Source organism: Notothenia rossii (genome assembly GCF_949606895.1).
Source record: "Notothenia rossii genome assembly, chromosome: 7".
NCBI lineage: Eukaryota > Metazoa > Chordata > Actinopteri > Perciformes > Nototheniidae > Notothenia > Notothenia rossii.
Genome location: NC_136905.1, coordinates 29,301,350 through 29,316,917, shown reverse-complemented (window position 1 = coordinate 29,316,917; position 15,568 = coordinate 29,301,350). Strand labels below are relative to the sequence as shown.

The 15,568-nt window shown below is 39.0% G+C and overlaps 1 protein-coding gene and 1 long non-coding RNA gene across 4 annotated transcripts; one reads left to right on the top strand and one right to left on the bottom strand.

Annotated features, from left to right (window-relative positions):
- Positions 1–2,716: 2,716 nt before the first annotated feature.
- LOC307013778 (uncharacterized protein) lies at positions 2,717–6,860 on the top strand. 2 transcript variants are annotated; one of them, XM_079641322.1, is made up of 12 exons: positions 2,717–2,885; positions 3,050–3,348; positions 3,620–3,745; positions 3,898–4,012; positions 4,126–4,188; positions 4,487–4,541; positions 4,766–4,857; positions 5,098–5,215; positions 5,358–5,457; positions 5,540–5,723; positions 5,963–6,139; positions 6,503–6,860. In XM_079641322.1, the coding sequence occupies exons 2-9, from the start codon at positions 3,290–3,292 to the stop codon at positions 5,381–5,383; spliced, it is 654 nt and encodes a 217-aa protein (XP_079497448.1). In that variant the 5' UTR covers positions 2,717–2,885; positions 3,050–3,289; the 3' UTR covers positions 5,384–5,457; positions 5,540–5,723; positions 5,963–6,139; positions 6,503–6,860. The 2 variants fall into 2 exon arrangements, with proteins under 2 accessions (XP_079497448.1, XP_079497447.1); XM_079641321.1 differs by having other exon boundaries at positions 5,358–5,723.
- Positions 6,861–8,932: 2,072 nt separating this feature from the next.
- Positions 8,933–14,498, bottom strand: LOC307047618. 2 transcript variants are annotated; one of them, XR_013810503.1, is made up of 4 exons: positions 14,254–14,498; positions 12,783–13,156; positions 12,265–12,431; positions 8,933–12,027 (listed from the first exon to the last, which is right to left on the bottom strand). It is a non-coding gene; the product is annotated as an uncharacterized lncRNA (long non-coding RNA). The 2 variants fall into 2 exon arrangements; XR_013810504.1 differs by having other exon boundaries at positions 8,934–12,431; positions 14,254–14,495.
- Between the last annotated feature and the right edge of the window lie 1,070 nt (positions 14,499–15,568).

Here is a 15,568-nt window from a genome sequence, read left to right as displayed (position 1 = left end):
TTTATTTTTCCTGTTTTACAGCTTCATTACAACACTTAATATCTCCAACACACACATATCCACACACACACACACACACACACACACACACACACACACACACACACACACACACACACACATAAAACCAACGGCACTTTTAAGAGCCACTCTCTCTCACTGTCTCTCTTTCTATCACTCTCTCTTTTAATCGCTCTCCTGTCTTTCTCTCACTCTTCATTTTGTGTATTGTTTGTATTATTTGTATGCCATGTCCCTCAACCCTGAAGTGAGAGTCTTTGAGGATCCCAATGAGGCCACGATGCACATGGCATCATTGATTAGCGAGGCTCATCTCCATGAGGCCAGGGTGAGGCTTTTCATGATATCCATGAAGCAAATACCCAAGTCTGTAATATAATCATTGCTATTGCTTTTTATTGATGTAATGTAAAGGGTCCGTTAGACCTTTTTATGCAACCGTTAAATAATTGCTCAAATATAAGTGCTGCTGTCTTATGTTGTATTACAACTTTGTTGTTGATCTCGACCTCTGAAAAAATATAGGCTGCCATGGCCACTGAAACTCCTGCCATCCCTCCAAAAAAGAAAAGAAAAAGCAGGAAGAGACCTCTTTCTAATCCAGTGGTCACACGCAGACGTGAGAGACAACGGGAAACACAACGCTCCTTATCAGGTTTGTTCTTTACTATATCATGATTTCTAAGTCTAACAATAAAGATAATTCATAACAAAGTTATTTTGGTGTAAACAGTATGAAATTATGTAATTTGAAGATACCTCTGTCTTGACAAATCTGTTGCAATGTTTAAAACATTTTCAAATTAAATCAAGATATTTTAAGAGCCTGTGACTGATAATCATTGCTTGTGTTGTATTTTTTTAAATGTGTACCTCGATTTGGATAAAAGTATGCCAAATGTAAATTGTCATTGTGATGCTGTGGTAATATGTTCTTCGTTTCATTACCTGAAGTCCTTACAGAGCATTTTCATATTACAATTAATTGGTGTAATTTTAGTTTGATTGAAGGGTTAGACAAAAATGACTGTCTCTGCAGCTTCACAAGCCAGAAGAGACGATCCTGTGCATGAGGAAGGCCTTCAGCTAGAATATCAAGAGTTTGGTAGTCTTGGTGAATATATTGATTATAACAGCAGTTGACTGGCACTACAGTTTTTCCCAATGTTTCCATTTTTATACTCATCTAGTTAATCATAATAAAGTATTGAGTATTGACTGTTTCATGACAAGTGAATGCATATTTGGTATAAGTATCACTTGCTAATATTGCTTCGGATGCATATAATGATTCGTAGCATCTTGCTATTATTAGTCCGCATATATTTTTCCAACTCAAAAGTGTTTCAGTATACTACCTTAATATCCATCATACCAGTTTTAGGATGGCGGCTTAACAGCTGTTCTATTTTTTAGAAACACATCTCCAAGAGTTAAGGGACACCCTAACTGCAGTCCAGGTTCCGGAGGCAACAGAAGGAACGGTTTCTGCCTGGGCACAAAGGCAGCTTCTCACAGATGTGAGAATGAAAACTGCTAGGCCAATGCTTTTTAATGCAAAACTCTCAGCTGAGAGAATAGCCATTCAGAGGTGCCACAGATGCTGTGCAGAAGAAGCGGCTATTAGGTGCCTGGACTGTGTTCCACTGGACATGGAGTTCCTCTGTGCAACCTGTGACATGGAGGCCCACAAGAGGAATATCTTCCATGACAGAGAGGCTGTGTTCAATGGATTTCTGGAGCCCATTCCCCCTACAACTGCTGTGGTGGTGGATGAAAATGGCCAGCCTCAGTTTTGTGAAAAAAGTATGTAAAGATTAACATTACATTACAATGTCCCATTATAGTGTAGTTCCCAAAATTAAGTGCGAATGGGAAGTGTACATAGCTGATTGAAAAAAGTATGATTGGTTTTGACTAGGGCTGCAAGATATGTGGAAATTATGCAACATTTTATTGAATATCTTGATAATCTGGAGAATTAAGGAAAAACTGTAAATACACCCTTCCTAACTTATTATCTATATTGCAGTATGTCAACTGCCTGTTCCTACTTCAAGGTCAATCTGTGAATGCTCTGATGATGTCACAGTTACTCCTTGGAAGCATATTTCTGTGGTCACCATCAACGGTATGTTGTTCTGAAAGCCCTTCTTTTTGTACAAGTAGTATTGTACGGCAGAGTTTTAACACTTTGTGCAATGCAAAGATTTGTATCACCTTGTCATTTTCAGACAACACCCAAATGCCATGTCAAATAGCTAATACATCATATATGCACATCTATGTATAAAATCCAATATTTTAAGGCAAACTCACAGTTTGATTACCGAAATACCTTTACTTTGTCCATTTGTTCACAGGACGATACAATGTCTGCTTGCCTCGGAAATCAACCTGCTTTTGTATCGGTACTGGTCAGCTAGCACCAGCTGCCAGACGCTTTACAAATATGATGTGTTCACCTCATTCGAGCACATGAAGGTGACAGCACCAGCTATGTCCAGGCAGACATTTCTGAAAATGTTGGAGCACAGCTCTGTTCAAGCTGGACGGGTAAATCTGCCTGAATCACACGGAAACATACAAAAAACAATATCATATTACTGTATACCATATCATAAATTGTTGGCATTGCTTTCAAAACAATACTTACTAATCCACTTTTTTAAAATCAATATACAGACAGGTAGTATCTGTGCTGATACATTTCAGCGAAGCTTCTTCGAGTTTTGCTTCTGTCAGTACAAACAAGAGGATATGTGCCAGATCCATCACTTTGTTTGTCCAGCATGTTCTCCAGACATGTTGGCTGTCTGCTGTGATGGAAACCGCAAGCATTACCGCTTTTCCAAGTCAAAAGGGTATGTATAGGTATTAATGAAAATGATAAAGAACACACCGCTAATACAAATAGTAGCCCTTGGGGTTGTGTTTGAGTAGCCATAACAGACATTAAAACAAATCATAGTAATGTATTGCTTTGTGATTTTTATTATTGACTTGTATGTTAACTTATCATGGACAGGACTGAGGAGTCGCCAATCTATGAGGGCTTGTTCCTGGCCAAGGACGAGGAAGTCGCAACATTTGTTGACCTTGTCAGAGGCAACATGAAAAGTCTACGTTTTTTTTCTTATTATGATAGTTGCAGTTACAGCTGTGTTGTTCTTTTATATATATGTCAAAACTTGTGTGTAATAAACTGACTTTATAGGGAAATGACAGTGCCGTCTGTGGTACTGCCAAATTCACCGCTGGCAGAGAGATGTCAAAAAAGTCTGGTGCCCAGATAGACGAGGAGGGCATTCAAGTGGCATTTTGCAGGTATGTATTTGTAAGTGTGTCTGTGTGTGCATATGTGTTTGGTTCTTGAGTCTGGTCTCTTTATTTCAGTTTTAATAGCAATCCAAGTCTAAGCCTTTGTAAGAATTGGAAGCATTAAACACTTTTGATTGTGGAGCGGAATTGATCCATAATTTGTAGCATCCAAGTGTTATTTTTTGTTATAACCACCTAGATGACAGAGATGAGTGCTTAAGCCAGGCCTTGCTGTGTCAGTTTATTATTAACAACTAGATTTCTTCTGATTAATCAGACATGGGTTTCTCTTACGAGGACTGAACCACTTCCGTGGAGAAATATACGCTTACCCAATGTTTCTCCAAAAAGAGATGTCCAAGAAGGCAAATGTTGACTTCTTCTGTATGGATGTAACATGCAGGTAATCCTCACTGTCATATTGCACATCCACAACAATGTTTAAAATGGCCTATGCCTCAGCAGTCATTTTAGATGTTATTGATATTGTTGTCATGTCAATTAAAATGTTATCTTTGGAACACTCAATCACAAAATGCTGCTCCTGCTTCTTAGGTACTGGCCATACCTTAACAAAATAGCCGAGGGATTACCAGAGCTTCTGCCGTTGACAGAAATGAGGCCATTTCTTAGCGTGATGCATGCTAAAGCCCATACAGCAAAATGTGATGTACATAACATCTTTAATAAAAAGGACTTTTAAATGTTGTGCATGGCATGCCTTATTGGATATCAAACACTTCTAAAGAAATGCTACATAACACTACTTGCGCTGTGTTGCAGGTGAGATGGGGTGGCAGAAGTCAGGACGGAGCAGGAAACACAGTGGGAGAGGAAGTAGAGCAGGTATGTTATTAATGGCATTATTGTAACTGTATGGATACAAGAAGTCTTAATAGAAAGCAGTACAAATATGTATGTGTCATCTCAGTGACAAGCCTGTTGATTAGTTGAAAGCATATCCTTTATGTCTGAGTTCAAATGAAAGATAGGCAGTTCATATGTTTAGCAACACTAAATGCATGCATATTGTAGGAAGTCAGTACACAAGTTTTCTCTTAAACCATCCAGTTCAAGATCTATGATGTGTAGGTGATATTGTTATGTAATGGTGACCGAACATTAATTGTAACGTTCATTATAGGTGAACAGCTTTCTCTCCAGGGCAGCTCTGGTCACAAAATACATGACAAAAGCAGGTTGGTATTAACACTACACACTGTGATAAGGCAGTCCTGATAAGTATTTTACAGAGAGTTCCCTCCTTAAAAACATTATTGGTGTATTACTTTACTGTAATGACCAGCTCAACAACCTTTCAACGATTGGGTTTAGTCACGTCTATCAGGTTTCTCACTCAGTATTGCCTTTTTGATGTGAATACTTACTTTTTTGTTTGTGGATATATTTTTGTCTTTTTTAGGAAGAGTGAACATGCTCACTCAACAGGCCATGGGTTGGAAGAGAAGGAAGAGGGACAACCTTCATCCAGTTTTAGCCCACAGATATGTAAAAGTAAGGGCAAATTACAATTGTCTTCTCATCTGACATTACATATTTATGAAGGATGTCTGCAATGTAACCTCATGGCTATATACATGATGTTCTCCCTTATCCACACTTCCTCTTGCAAGTCAGATGGTGTCATGGAATGTTTCAACTGTTCCTCTGAAGGTCTTGTACTGAAAACTGGTGTTCTTTGCATTATGGTGTTGCATGGCGCTTTTGCTCTGACATTTTCTTTTTTTGGTAAAGATCACAGAGAGGGAAAAGGTGGAAGCTGCCAGCTTCAGCGACTTCAAAAAAGAGCACAACCTTGATCAGGAGACCATACAGCAGTGGGTCTATGATGTCAGGCAATGGGCGGTCACAGGTAAGACATACCACAGGTTTTCCATATATACACCTGTTAATTACTGTAAGTTTAGACACACAATATAAGTTTGGCCATATGTTGAAATTGAGACTGTCACTGATTGCATCTCTTCTCCAATTGTTTTTTTGCAACTATTTAGAGAGTCTACGCCCCAGGGTGTACTGAAGGACTGAGGGTGGATATTGAGAACATCACCGTCACTCTTTTGCGCAGGAAGCAAGATCTGTATCGTCAGCATGGTTTGTTGTCAAACGTAGTTATTGAAATTACACTTCAAAAACAACAAAAACATTCTGGCACCATGACACAGTTTTGTTTCAGTTTCACTTTGCAAACAGCAACCAGGCAAGGCAAAGAAAGAGGAAGAGAATGACAGAGCTGAAGAAGAAGCTTCGCGAAAAAGTTGTGCAATACAACACAGGAGTTCAGGAAGAAGAGATTGACGAGGAGTTGGCTTGCAGTCTCACAGAGGGCTACATCCTACCATGGGAGAGGCATGCAAATGGTAGGATAATTGCTAGTTTGGCTTGTTTTTTTTTTTAGTGTATACCAAAATATGACAGGGGCAGAAAAAGCAATGGTGATACCTGCAAATATATAATATTTGTTATTAGTTTACATTATAGAGAACCAATGCTATCGCTACAAAGATTCGCGTCTCAGAAATGAAAATCATTCTGTAATAATATAATTTATGAATAAATATTCCTTGTCCACTACTCCATTCCTTTCCTCAACCTAAAGGCCACACTTTCAGGTTGAATAGGTCTGTCTTTGACCAGGTAATGCTGGTCAGACGTTTGGAGGAGGAGCAGAGCATCCTGGTGAAAGAGATGTCGCAGCACATCATGTTCCTTCTGAAGGAAGTGCAAGAAGTGGAAGCACTCAGAGGACAGACTTTGGAGGGCATCAAAACCAGCAGTATGTCTGAGATCTTAACATTTTAATATTTTCATCCACTCTTCAACACATTGCATGTCTTACATAAGTAGAACACATCTGTCACTGTGTCGGGCCGAAGTGAAATAGTAAATTACTGAAACTATTCATTATCAAGATCATAATCGATTATTTTCTGTCTATTGACTAATTGTTAAGCACTATCAAACATTAATCAACATATCCCATTTGGCACCCAATATATAGTAACATCCTTCAGTTTAAGATGGATTTACCTATTTTGTAGTGTTTTTACATATGCAGCATTGTACAATGCAAAGAGATTTGCAATTTTCATGGTTTGTTTACATTGAGCCCTTTTTCTTTGTGATTATCCCTCGACAGATTTCGGTGACCTGACAGAGGATGCTGTAGCCGTGGTGTAGCCGCTATGGAATGCCATGATCTTCAATTACAGCAGGACATTGAGGAGTCGGATGACAATGGCTACACTAGCCCTGAGTCTGAGGAAGAAGACCTGTAAAGGTTTCTGCCAAGCAACGCAGAGGCACAAGCGACGTGTCACGTCCACACGCTGGCGCACGCCATAATAATGACAAAACACATTTAAAAAACACTATATATGAGAACGATATGAAACTATGCACTTGTTTCGCCCGACTGAGTTCATAGTAATTTGAAAATGTGTTTATATTTTGTACTTCTGTTTATTTAAAGCGCTTTGACTTGCTGATGTGTATGAAAATAAATTGCCTTGCCTTTATATTAAACTGTCTCTTATTACTCAAACAAGTGCTATACAATGGTTGTTTTCTTGTCACTGCATTTTGTCATTCGTTGATTATGAACTATTAATGTGAATACATTGTAAATAGAGTTCATACATTCACGTAATTCTTTATTAGTAACGTGCATAATGCAGGGTAAATACCAACACATTCTCACTCCCAACTCGTACTTCTAATTTTGTATTATTTTCTAAACCACACAGTGTTATTTACTCAACAATAACACACAATTATTCTTGTGTTTATTTGTTTGATTGTATAATGTCGGACTTTTGGAGTCCGTCAGGACCTATGGTCAGGACCGAGGGTCGGAGCAGCTCATAGTAGTTGCTTTAGAGAATTTTACACCCGGAAGTAAGTATTCTCTCTTCTTTGCTTGACAAACCCATCCATGGACAAACCCCGTGATAGTCCTCAAGCTCTGTGATTGGATGTTGGAGTGGCAGTGCGACGAGCGTCCAACAGCACTTTGGAATGGAACCACGGCACATGGTCCAAAACTGGAGTCGGACGGGTCCTCCCCCTCCCCCTCCCCCACCCCGTCACCAGAACTACACATGCTGGCTATTGTGTGTTTCGCACATAGGTTTCCATGTTCTATGGCACGTCTCTACTGGGGATTGTAGTTTCAAAAGACGTTTTCGTATTTCCCATAATAAGAAGTTGCCAGTATTAAACTGTACATCCCTAGAGGTTTAGGGGATACGAAACACAGTGGTGTTATCACATTTAAAACATATAATTAATAAATGGGTGAAAATTGCTTGTGCCCATAATGGGCAGCATTAGTATACCCACATGACAGCTAAGGTCAGAAGAGCTTTATTTAACAGCTGGTCTTATGTCTGCGACCCCTCCTGTTGTCCATCGATACGCCTTGAAACATGCACTTGTCAAGGTTCGGAGGCAAATTTTGCTAATATGGCAGTAGCCATCGATCATCTTAAGATAAGATATACTTTATTGATCCCAAGCGGGGCCATTTTTTCATTACAGCAGCATGTGTAACAGTTGGAAATATGCAGTGGTGTTTATTTGGAAATCATTTAGTATAATCACACAAATTCTATGTTTTATATGTAATAATTTTCTGTTCCTCATTTATTGGATGTTCAATACCTGACAAGGTCAGAGATGAAAAAGTTCAGAGATTAAAAACTTGGGTCCCAGGTTCCTCAACAGTGCATTACAAGACATCTATCGATATGTATGTACCTCCACCATTAAACAGTCATATTCTGCACATTTCTTATACTATATAGATACATCATATAAGAGTATAATACATATGTATAATATCAGTTAAAATAAGTGCTTCAACTTAGTTAACATTGCAGGAAAGTTGATTGTCAAGTTCCAAAACAAACTATGCAATATATTAGACGTTAAGTACTTTGTCAGACTTAATATTTGTCTGTAGATAGATACCCTCAAAGCTTTTTTCTTATTTAAAAGAAGACTTTAACTTAAAGTATTCTTTAATGTTTAAATGAAGCCTATTTAGTTTGTCTGTTTTGCACATCCTCCTATTAATATCTTTGGACGTCCTGCACTAAACTGTTTTATTGTAGAGATCACAACAGTATCTTCTTAATATTTTCATCTATATTTCTATGATTGACCTTCTACTTTCCCCCTTTACTCTTAATATTCTTATGTTTCATCAAACATAACATAATTCAACAAAAAAAATCAATAACGTGCTTTAACCACTAGGCGGTACGGGTTAAAAAAAAAAGTCAACTTTAAAGTGTTAACAAGACAAATTATACTGCTGTTTCCAGTTTAGTTTATGATGGATGTATTTTATTATCGACACATATATTGTTTTGATATTTGTGACACCAATCTTCGGAAAAAGTGTGTTTGGTATGTGAAATAAATGAGGGTTATGCAGGTAGCGGAGAGTGGACCGGCTCCGTTTCCACGGCAACGGTGGCTGAGGATCATGGGTAATCTAGCCTTCTGCTGTCCAAAAAGACCACAAAAAAATGAGTAAAAAACCTTTGAAGCCCCTGTACTGGTATTTTGAAGTTATCTACTGGCACTTCAGCATAGCTTAGTTAACTGGGGAAAGAATAATAACACTAAATTCCTCCCATCAAGAGCTCCCCATCAAACACCGCATTGACTTTAAAATATTACTTTTCACTTTCAAAGCCCTCAACAACCTTGCCCCCACCCGTCGCCTCAGATGTTAGCTGAAGCTAACCTACTGCAGCCCATCAGGAAAAAGCTCCGGACCTGGGGTGACAGGGCCTTCGCAGCAGCCTCCCCCACTCCCTCTCCAGCCACGTCAGATCCGCCAACACTCTCACATCATTCAAACAATCTCTCAAAACTCACCTTTTCACTCTTGCCTTCAACTCCTAATCAACTAACCCCTTTCCCTTATTCCACCTAGCTTAGCACTTTCTACTTTTGTTATTTTTGTTTTACTTGCTTGTAAGCGCTTTGAGGACCAGGAGAAGCGCTTTATATATGTAATGTATTATTAAATTAAAATAGCCTACAAACAGTGCATTTTCAAAGGATTGAAGCATTGGCTACTTATTTCTTGATGTTTTGTGCATTAAGCATTCTGTTATTAATGTTTTCAATAATGTACTATCATCTCAAGCACCCCTTGTGTGCTGCTTCTATGTATTTCAAGCAGGAGAGACTTCATTTTGTTTAAAGAACATTTATTGACACATGCCATACGATAAATGTTAAGTCTTTGGCGATTAGACCCCGATCCTGAAATGGTATATCTAAAGGGGGAAATGGAGCCGTGAGCATATAGGGAACCCCCCCTCCCCTGGGGTCTAGACACTGGTGATGATGCTGAAGATCTGGATTTGATGAGGAGATGGGATGAAGAGGGGATGTGATGAGGTCTTTGGATTAGCTCTCCTGGCAGTGGATGTGATGAGAGGAGGTGGATGGGGTGGAGGCGGGCGGCAGCATGACAACCTGAAATAACAGCTGACTGCAATTTTAAAGTTTGGCTGCAGCACGGTGATTGGCTGCTGGAGAATGAGGTGAAATGTAATATGTTAAAGACAACGCCTGTGATGAGCTGATTATATGCAGCTGCAGAGTGAATGTATATATATATATATATATATATACCCAGACAGTCTTCCTGAAAGAACTTGCGCTGAGCTTCATTTTACATCAATATGTAATTCACCTGTGAAATTAATTGCCAGTGGCCATAAAACAATGCAACAATCCTTCAGGTCAAAATAATGTTAAAGAGCAACTTCCAGGTTAAAGACACCTGTGAATAAATGTGTAGGAAAATGATGAATACACTAGATTTTCAAAAAAATATACAGAAATATACACTACAGTGACATCTGGCGTCGTTTTTGTAAGAAATGTTCACTTCCGCATAAAAAAAGCCTCGGCACGTGACCTCCCGCGTGTGACGTAACACGGGGGACACAAGGGGGAGAGCGGCAGGTGTAACGTATTAATAAACATGGATCCCAATGCTAGTTTCGACACAGAAGGCACAGAAGAAGTTGAACATGAATATTCGAATGCATATGACGGACCACAACCTTATAATTATGAGCCTGCTAGGCGTCCAAGAGACCAGGAGCAGCCAAGGATTAGAAGAAATAACGGCCATCGGAGAGAAATTGAGCTGTGGTGTGAGGAGAACCAGTGGAGAACTGGCTATCTTGGTGAGTGACCGGCGTTAGCTACAGAATGTTAGCTAACGTCACATCACAACATTGTGAAGTTAGCTATCATATATCAGGCTATAACTAAAGTAGCATTGATAATATAGTAACATTACTGGCAGGACTGTTGATACTGATCCATAACAGAAACTAATGCGCAAGTACAGTATCAGCCGTATCTCGCGTTACCTAATGCAACTCCACACTACGGTGCTGTGTACCGGAGGGGAGACGCGAGATACGGCTGATACTTGACAATCTGGCGGAGAAAGGTTGTGGAGCCTCCGTTGATATGTCGTTGTAAATGGCTTGATGGAAAGCAGGTGTGTAGTCGGGGAGGGTGCACAGCTGATTGCAGCAGGTGAGTGGAGGTTGAGCCGGGAGCCGGGGGTGACAGCCACCACGCCCACACAAACAACACAGACAGGGGGAAACAAACAAACACAAAGGAGACGGCTGGAGCAGTATACAGCCACCACAGCATTACCTTCTTGTCTTACGGTGCCGTGTACCGGAGGGGAGAGAGAGAGAGAGCAGCGAATGGGGGGGGGGGGGGGGAGAGAGAGATGTAATACAGTTTCCTGATAAAGCTGTGGAGAGTTTGTAATTCTTACATGCAGGGGGTCCTAGCAGTGCCAGTGGTCCACCATGCAGCATTACGAGTATCATACAGTAATTAAATGTTTACAGCAATCAAACTGATCGCTTCAATATTTGCAAAAGTCAATGGTATCCCCCATACTGGGTTATCATTGGAAAATGGAAGTTTGATAAGTGAACAAAATATATTTATTTAATTTTTGGCCTGCAATATAATTAGGAGTCATATGTGAGATTGCGCGAGAGCTGTCACTGGCTTTATTTCTAGACTTTGCTATCCATATGTGTAGGTGGGAAAGATGTGCTGGTCGAGGTCACTTGAGAAGACGTGTGTGGGGGCCGCAGTGTCTTCAGTGCGCTCTTTGTGCACCACAGAACGCATTGGAGACACAGTCTGGTACTTGCATCTGTTCTGCTATTGTTTACTGCTATTTCATGTTATCTTGGATTTTTTTCATCAGCTGTGGTGCGCTCCACAACTGACCACGAGTGTCAGTACTATACTGTTTCAACCATCTCCCCTGCGCTCCGATAGTGGGGAATGTGATGGCGAGACAGTGCTGATGAAATACAAAGTGGAATTTGATTTGAGATTTGAGTTGGCTTACTTCTTTTACAATTGAAAGATGCTTATGGAATTAGTTATGGCTCACAAGCATATGCACAAATAACACTGATGGTTTTAATGTTGGATCTTTAAGAAACGTGTGATATTAACTGAAATTAAATATGTGAGAGGCTTTATTATATGTATAATGATGCTTATAACATGTATTTCTATAATCTGGCTTCAATTCACCACCTCACCATCTGCATAGACAATTTCCTCTGTCATCATAATCTTCTGTCAATTAAAAAATATATATAGATTACAACTTTTGCATAGGAAGTGGCATACACCTCTTTCAAGCCCTGTTTTGTGCATACATAACAGTTATAAATGAGACCCCAGCTGTTTAAAATGACTCTCTTTGTTGCTTTGAAATAAACAGGACAAATCAACACCACACATTGTATAACAGATAGTCAATATATGCATGAGTGACTCGTGCAGATGGTTATTAAATAAATGCAATCTCACCTGCAACCATCAGCTTGAAAATGGCCTCCACATTGTCGAGGCATGTCTTGGCTGATGGGCTAAGCTGGACATGCATGGGCATCAAAACCTTCATTTTAGATGTCCGTGGCACCCTCTTGGTGCAGCAGCAGCAGGGGCTTCAAGCCAAGGGCATGCAACTTCTCCAGCTGGGAAAATAATTGTTGAGAGGTAGAGAGATCAATTAAATAAATACACAAAACTGTTGTTTACATTTGAATTTATCCTAATATCCTGGCATCATAATAAAAACAATGATTTGTTCATAATGTTTTGTTGGATACATTTTGGATTTTTAACTTATGAGACACTTCCTAAACTTCCAACACATAATAGTTAACTATGTTTGAAAATCATTAATCATGAATTATACTCTCATTAATGATACAATTTAATACTGTGGATGTAAAGCAATACCAGTTAATTTATAATCCTCTGTCAAAGTAATAAAACTACTTTTCACACTTTTGGTGAATGAGATAATTCAGTAAACTACATACCAAAAGAGCGGCGTCATCAAGAACGTGGGACTTGATTCTGTTTTTAGTCATGGATGACAAACACTGCTCCTGCTGGCTTTGGAATTTGTCCATTTTCTTTTTGAGTCTCACATTGTTTGGCTGTGGATGTTCACATAGTGGGCAAATATTTTCTCTACAGTTTGGGCAGGTCTTTTTTTGTGACCCTCCAGCCATTTGTAGGAGTGAGAGAGTGATTAAAAGAAAAAGTGAGAGAGTGATTGAAAGAGAAAGTGAGAGAGAGTGATAGAAAGAGAGACAGTGAGAGAGAAAGTGGCTCTTAAAAGTGGCGTTGGTTTTATATGTGTGTGTGTGTGGATATGTGTGTGTTGGTGATAGTAAGCGTTGTACTGAAACTGTAAAACAGGAAAAAATAAATAGGATTATTTAGAATAACAGTAACATCTGTGCAATACTCTATGTAATAATAATTAATCTGTGCATTACTCTATATGCAATAATAATTAATCTGAGCATTACTCTGGCACACATTATGCATTTATACTGTGCATATCAGTGTTTCCCCTACCATTGTCTTGGAGGGGCGCTACGCCCCGACAACGGAGCCCCGCGCTCCCCCTGAAATTCAAGGTGTTTAAAAACACTTTTTTATATATATATATATATATATATATATATATATATATATAGCACCAAATTGCAACTAATCTATATCTACTGTCACTTTTCACATTGAACATGTGTTCTTTTATTAAATAAATTAAATGCTTTCATTTTAAGTTGTGAGTTTAGTGTTTTTGACCCTAAGAAACACTGATGCATTAATCAATAACAATAATCCACAGCTCCTCTCTCCCCTCAGCCAGCACCCCCCCAAAGCAGTAAACCTAGGGGAAACACTGCATATTGTTATATTATGCACATATTTTTACATACTTGTTTTTCTTATATCTTCTACTATATATTTTTTATTCTACAATGTAACAATCCCAATTTCCCCGGAGATCAATGAAGTATTTCTGATTCAGAGTGGGACATTGGGTGGTCCCCACTGGCCAGTCAAATCCTCTGGAAAAACTCCAGTTCCACATTTTTGTTCCACTCCATCGCCGATGCCCTTTAGCCACTATTACAACTCTGTGTTGAAGACTGTCTTTACAACACATGTGCAAATACATGCATTTAAACATATCTTTCTAGCAGGCACCTACACTATCCAACTGTGCCGGGGACAGCTAATGTCATGTAGCTGTATAAACTATAAATGCAATCCAGCTAAAAACTTTGACCGGAAGGCCGGAGGCCGATAGTAGCTGGAAGTGGCCGCTACAGTAGGTTGCGCGTAGCCTATTGTAAAAGCTAAACACACTACAAAACTCAACCTAATATCCAGGAATTAAACGCTATAGAGACTGTGCTACAGTGGAATAAATAAAAGCAATATTATTTCGTGTTTTAAAGAAATAAACTCCCCTTGATTTTAGATACTTACTGTGGTCCGTTGTCAGATGAAATTAATGAAAGTGAGGTGATTGTGGGTAACGTAACGTGGCTACGTCACGTTGCCGTCAAGCGCGACGTAACGTTGCCTTGGTAATGACGGAATCTTCTTCTGGTTTATTGTTGTTATAATAAAAATGATTATTATTACTATTAAACAAAAAGCATTTAAAATACAGTCAGTAGCCATCGTCATTCCGATGTGGGGGGAGTGGTTTTCACCATCATTATCATCATTATATATTTTTTAAATGACTAATATTGGCCTACAATAACCCTTTATTGATCAAATAGGAATATAATTGTCTTTAAATAACGTAAACTAAAGGGAACAATCTATTTGACACAGTTGAAGCTCTGGCCTTCCTTAAAAAATAACTAATTTAATAAAAATCACAGTTATATTACACACAATGCACTGTTTTTTGAGAACACAAATTTGGTAAATAATGCACCATAATACATTCTGACGAAAAATAAAAATTATTATGAATACAAATAAAATAAAACAAGCCTCCCGTGAGTTACTACAAGCTATAAAGTAGATTTTAAAAACGTTTTATAGAATAAAAAGCTCACTGCAGGACGTTTTAGAAATGCGTGTGTGCACCACGACAAAGGAGCCTCATTCACTTTACATTGGCGTTGTTTGCGTGGTGCCGAAACGTAAATGTAACCAATTTCGTGACTCCACCACGCAATGCGTTGTTAAGGAGTCGCGGTGGAGTCACGCATTCTGGTGAGATCAGGTTTTTTTTTTTCTATCAAGCCTAAAATATAATTTGTTCAAACTGCTTCACTCGCTTTAATTGCTCCTTTGAATGTAATTTTCCTCTGTGATTACTTACTCAACACATTTTTGTATTGTAATGCCACTCATATTGTACTTGTTACTTTTATTTATTGAATGTTTTGAAAGGTGCCCTAAAATAAAGTGTATTATTGATCTTATATCTGTGCCTATATCACACTATTAATGTTCCTTATTTTAGACTAGGTTTTCCTGGTGTCAAAAGGGAAGATCTGCACTGTTCTACATATGTTCAGCAGAGCAGGTATTTCTCCTGCCAGATATGGCACCCCCCCCCTACAACCTTGTCCAGGACAGTCACACCGTCACCAAATTCATACTGGTGTTGCCTGATCACCTCTAGTTTGTGCTCACAAAAGCATTTTACTCTGGGTCCAGCAGGTAAAAAACTAAAGAGGGGCTTCCATATCCGGCAGAGAAGGTGTTGTAGCTGCCGGATTTGGAAGCCCCCCTATATCTTTGTCCAGGATAGTCACAACTTCACCAAACTCATACT

Coding starts and splice junctions, on each gene's coding strand:
- LOC307013778 (XM_079641322.1), top strand. CDS start 3,290: ATGTCAAAAAAGTCTGGTGCCCAGATAGACGAGGAGGGCATTCAAGTG. Junction 4,013..4,125: donor CCCATACAGCAAAATGTGAT/GTACATAACATC, acceptor GCTGTGTTGCAG/GTGAGATGGGGTGGCAGAAG. Junction 4,542..4,765: donor AAAATACATGACAAAAGCAG/GTTGGTATTAAC, acceptor TGTCTTTTTTAG/GAAGAGTGAACATGCTCACT.